The 6000-nt window shown below is 46.3% G+C and overlaps 1 protein-coding gene across 1 annotated transcript in view; it reads right to left on the reverse strand.

Moving 5' to 3' along the window:
- ENOSF1 (enolase superfamily member 1) overlaps nucleotides 1-5776 on the reverse strand; it is a 74309-nt gene extending 68533 nt beyond the window's left edge. The window contains 1 exon segment of the mRNA XM_044294865.1: nucleotides 5620-5776. Coding sequence (XP_044150800.1) covers nucleotides 5620-5703 — 84 coding nt within the window. The 5' untranslated portion in view covers nucleotides 5704-5776.
- Nucleotides 5777-6000: the final 224 nt, after the last annotated feature.

Raw genomic sequence — 6000 nt, forward strand, 5'->3', positions numbered from 1 at the left:
TGGGACAGCTGTCATGTGTATAGATGTAGTAGAGCTGGGTTTGCTGGGGCAGCTGTCATATATAGAGATATAGCAGAGCTGTATGTGCTGGGACAGCTGTCATATAGAGATATAGCAGTGCTGGGTGTGTTTGGGCAGCTGTCATATATAGAGATATAGCAGAGCTGAGTGTGCTGGGACAGCTGTCATATAGAGATATAGCAGAGCTGGGTTTGCTGGGGCAGCTGTCATATATAGATATATAGTAGAGCTGAGTGTGCTGGGACAGCTGTCATGTGTATAGATGTAGTAGAGCTGGGTTTGCTGGGGCAGCTGTCATATATAGAGATATAGCAGAGCTGTATGTGCTGGGACAGCTGTCATATAGAGATATAGCAGTGCTGGGTGTGTTAAGGCAGCTGTCATGTGTATAGATGTACAGTTAGCCAGCTATACAGTAGAAGTCTCTTATTTTTTCAGTCAGCAGCAAGGGAACTCTTATGGTCTTGTGGTTAGCTGCTTTGCCTCTGCTACAGAAGGTCGTGGGTTCGAATCCCAGCAGAAACTTTTCTGAAATACAAGCACTGACTCCATATATGGACATACAGGGCGGGACACAGGAAGAGGCTGCATCACATCGCTGACATGGAGGTAAGTAGAAGTGTTTATTATTATTTTTTAATACCCGACTGTTACTGCCATGGGGGGAGCGGGAGGCACTTTATACTGGCACATGGGGGGGAGGGGTTGGCACCTGATACTGGCACATGGGGGGAAAGAGGCACTTGATACTGGCACTTTTTTTTTGGGGGGGGGGAGATGGCACTATGATACTGGGACATGGGGGGGAGGAGAGAGGCACTTGATACTGGCACATGGGAGGTGGGTTTGGCACTTGATACTGGCACATGGGGGGAGAGAGGCACTTGATACTGACACTTTTTTGGGGGGATATGGCACTATGATACTGGGGCATGGGGGGAAGAGAGAGGCACTTGATACTGGCATGTGGGGGGGTTGGCACTTGATACTGGGACATGGGTGGGTTTGGCACTATGATACTGGCACATGGGGAGAGGAGAGAGGCACTTGATACTGGCATGTGGGGGGGGGTTGGCACTTGCTACTGGCACATGGGGGGAGGCACTTGATACTGGCACATGATGTGGGCATCTATGAGGACACTTACTGGCACATTATTGGGGGGCATTATGGGGGACACTAGGCCGGCAGCCTATCAGAGGCCGGACACTGAGGGGCATCTACTGGGGCACTATATATGGGGCATTTTATACTGGTACATTATGGGGGGCACTAGCAGGAAGGGGAAGAGAAGCACTATGGGGGAATTTACTGGGGGCACTATATAGGGGTATTTTATACTGGCACATTATGGGGGCACTATGGGGACATTAGCTCAACTGGGGATATTACAAGGAGGTATTTTTTGCATTGTCACAATATAAGGAGAATTATTTCTACTGGGGGGCATTATGGTGGGCTTTATTACTCCGCCATGGTATGACCCCCTAGTAGCAGCACCAGCCTCTCCCTGCTCTGCTATCCCTCTGCCCCTTCTCCAAATCCTTATTATGAAATCTTTCTCATTAGGATGAAACAGAACATCAGCTCCGCCGAGCCCCCCGGCCAAAGTGTGGAAGTGGCGTCCGAGATCCCCAAGGGCCAAGCCAAGTAACTGTAAGTTTTCATGTGAAATATGTTTATGTTATACACATATAGCCTACACTGTGCCACACAATATACAGTATACCGCTACAATGTGCCAAAGGAGTAGGGTTTACACAGGAGGAGGGAGGTGCGAAGCGCACTGGGGCCCAGTCACTTCTAGTTACGCCCCTGACAGATGGCCTTAAGTTCTCCTGCAAAATGTCTTGATAAACTTGGGAATTCATTTTTCCTTCGATGATAGCAATCCGTCCAGGCCCTGACTCAGCAAAGCAGCCCCAAACCATGATGCCCCCACCACCATACTTCACAGTTGGCATGAGGTTTTGATGTTGGTGTGCTGTGCCTCTTTTTCTCCACACATAGTGTTGTGTGTTTATTCCAAACAACTCAACTTTGGTTTCATCTGTCCACAGAATATTTTGCCAGTACTGCTGTGGAACATCCAGGTGCTCTTGTGCAAACTGTAAACGTGCAGCAATGTTTTTTTTGGACAGCAGTGGCTTCCTCTGTGGTATCCTCCTATGAAATCCATTCTTGTTTAGTGTTTTACGCATCATAGATTCGCTAACAGGGATGTTAGCATATGCCAGAGACTTTTGTAAGTCTTTAGCTGACACTCTAGGATTCTTCTTCACCTCATTGAGCAGTCAGCGCTGTGCTCTTGCAGGCATCTTTACAGGACGGGTACTCCTAGGGAGAGTAGCAGCATTGCTGAACTTTCTCCATTTATAGACAATTTGTCTTACCGTGGACTGATAAACAGCAAGGCTTTTGGAGATACTTTTATAACCCTTTCCAGCTTTATGCAAGTCATCAATTCTTAATCGTAGGTCTTCTGAGAGCTCTTTTGTGTAAGGCATCATTCACATCAGGCAATGCTTCTTGTGAAAAGCAAACCCAGAACTGGTGTGTGTTTTTTATAGGGCAGGGCAGCTGTAACAAACACCTCCAATCTCATCTCATTGATTGGACTCCAGTTGGCTGACACCTCACTCCAATTAGCTCTTGGAGATGTCATTAGTCTAGGGGTTCACATACTTTTTCCACCTGCACTGTGAATGTTTACATGGTGTGTTCAATAAAAACATGGTAACATTTAATTCTTTGTGTGTTTTTAGATTAAGCAGACTGTGATTGTCTATTGTTGTGACTTAGATGAAGATCAGATCACATTTTATGACCAATTTGTGCAGAAATCCATATCATTCCAAAGGGTTCACATACATTTTCTTGCAACTGTATGTGGGAAAAGCTTCAGTAAAACTTGTAATTTATACATTTATATTTTTGCCTTTTTGTGAATGCCTTTCAGAACAGGAGGGAGGATTTATCAGTGATTGATAGCATTGTGTGTATAAGTATACATAAGAGATAGCTGTCAGACACTGGTACCCAGGGCAGGGACACGTTTTTTCGGAACCCTAGGAAAATTGCACCCCCCCTCCACCAAAACAATTAAAAGTGACATTAATACTAATAAAAAATATTAAAACATATTTAAAAGAAGCAGTGAGTGGCAGATCCGATGTTTTACAGGTGACGTCTCCATGGATTTCAGTTGTTCAATTTTGTTTTCTTCTCCATTTGGTCTAGACCATCATGGACAGACACATTTGGTCAGGGGTGTGCAGCCTTCTCTTCCACATAAGAAACCATTAATACTATATAACTCATGGTAGATGGGGGACTTTTACAGATTTTGGAAGTGCCAGTATATTGCTCCCTCCCCACCCTAGTATATAATGCTCCCCTTCACCATAGTGCCAGTATATAATGCTCACCTTCACTCTAGTGCCAGTATATAATGCTCCCCTTCACCCTAGTGCCAGTATATAATGCTCCCCCCCACCATAGTGCCAGTATATAATGCTCTCCACACCCTAGTGCCAGTATGCCAGTATATAATGCTCCCCCCACCCTAGTGGCAGTATATAATGCTCCCCCCACCCTAGTGCCAGTATATAATGCTCCCCCACCCTAGTGCCAGTATATAATGCTCCCCCACCCTAGTGCCAGTATATAATGCTCCCCCACCCTAGTGCCAGTATATAATTAATGCTCCCCCCACATCGTGCCAGTATATAATGCTCACCGTCACCCTAGTGCCAGTATATAATGCTCTCCCCCACCATAGTGCCAGTATATAATGCTCTCCACATCCTAGTGCCAGTATATATTGCTCCCCCCACCCTAGTGCCAGTATATAATGCTCCCCACCCTAGTGCCAGTATATAATTAATGCTCCCCCACATAGTGCCAGTATATAATGCTCACCTTCACTCTAGTGCCAGTATATAATGCTCCCCTTGACCCTAGTGCCAGTATATAATGCTCCCCTTGACCCTAGTGCCAGTATATAATGCTCCCCCCACCCTAGTGCCAGTATATATTGCCCCCCTACCCTAGTGCCAGTATATAATTAATGTTCCCCCCACATTGTGCCAGTATATAATGCTCATCTTCACTCTAGTGCCAGTATATAATGCTCCCCCTCACCCTAGTGCCAGTATATAATGCTCTCCCCCACCATAGTGCCAGTATATAATGCTCTCCACATCCTAGTGCCAGTATATAATGCTCCCACCACCCTAGTGCCAGTATATAATGCTCCCCACCGTAGTGCCAGTATATAATTAATGCTCCCCCACATAGTGCCAGTATATAATGCTCACCTTCACTCTAGTGCCAGTATATAATGCTCCCCTTCACCCTAGTGCCAGTATATAATGCTCTCCCCACCATAGTGCCAGTATATAATGCTCTCCACACCCTAGTAGCAGGAAATAATGCTCCCCCCACCCTAGTGCCAGTATATAATGCTCCCCCACCCTAGTGCCAGTATATAATTAATGCTCCCCCCACATAGTGCCAGTATATAATGCTCCCCCCACCCTAGTGCCAGTATATAATGCTCCCCCACCATAGTGCTGGTATATAATTCACCCCCTCCACCCTAGTGCCAATATATAATGCTCCCTCCACCCAAGTGTCATTATATAATACTGTACCCCCACCCTAGTGCCAGTATATAATGTTACCCCCCCCTAGTGCCCTCCCTCACCCTAGTGCCAGTACAGTGTATAATACTCTCTCCACCCTAGTGACAGTATATAATGCATACCCCCCTACTGCCAGTATAAAATGCTCTCCCCCACCCAGTGCCAGTATATAATGCTCTCCACCCACCATAGTGCCAGTATATAATGCTCTCCACCCACCATAGTGCCAGTATATAATGCTTGCCCCACCCTAGTGCCAGTATACATTGCTCCCCCCACCCTAATTCCAGTATATAATGCTCCCCCCACCTTAATGCCAGTATAAAATGCATCCCCCTGTAGTGCCAGGTATACATGATGCTCCTCCGCACCTTCCTTGGTGCCCCCAGTACAGTCTCGCTTAGGGGGGGGGGGGGGGGGGGAAACACTTACCTCACTACTGTTCCCTCACCATCTGTGATGGATGCAGGCCACAGTCTCTCACAATGACATGATCACGCGAGACCCAGCGCAGGAGGTTGCAGTGACGTCACCGTGACCTCTTGCGCCACGTCCAGTGGCCTGAAGCCTATGAGACTGAATGGCTACAGATGCAGCCATAATAGCGCCCCCTCTTATGTGTAGTGGGGTGGCACCCTAGGCGGACGCGTACCCCTCATCCCAGCCCTGCTGGTAACTCCTTCCTCCTGTACCAATAGCTAATAATAATCTTTATTTATATGGCGCCAACATATTCCCCAGCGCTTTATAATTAGGCGGTTCAAGTACACAATTAGGGGGTTCCTTTTGGGAACCTCTAGATATACTGTATTAACATACGTATGAATAATATTTGCATTTCTTCCACAAACTGCTATTTTATAACCTGCAGACTTTAGGTTTAGTGCTGTTTTCATGACGTTGACACAGAGTTGGCATTTGCTATGTTCTAAGTACATATTGTTAACCTTACCATAGCATCAGAGCCGTGATGACCCAGTGAGGTTGGAAACCGGACATCTTTAACTGAGAGTCCAGTAATCTTTCCTTTTACCATGTTGTATGTTTCACACTTTCAGTATCTGCAAACAGAACGAAAAATAGCTGGCTGCAATGAGAGAGACCAGCGTCAGAGCAGTCAGGGCGCAGCGCTTCCTGATATGTAGATCACATTGTGGGTGGATTCACGCCCCTCACTTGACCGTCTCACTTTCAGCTGACATAGATTCTCAGTTTAACCCTCACACCGTGAGCATTTCTATGGCCAGGGTGCAGCATATTTTGTATTATATATATATTTATTTTATGCACTTATATAGCGCTACTATATTCCGCAGCGCTTTACAGACATTAG

This window comes from Bufo gargarizans, chromosome 5, assembly GCF_014858855.1.
Source record: "Bufo gargarizans isolate SCDJY-AF-19 chromosome 5, ASM1485885v1, whole genome shotgun sequence".
Classification (NCBI taxonomy): domain Eukaryota; kingdom Metazoa; phylum Chordata; class Amphibia; order Anura; family Bufonidae; genus Bufo; species Bufo gargarizans.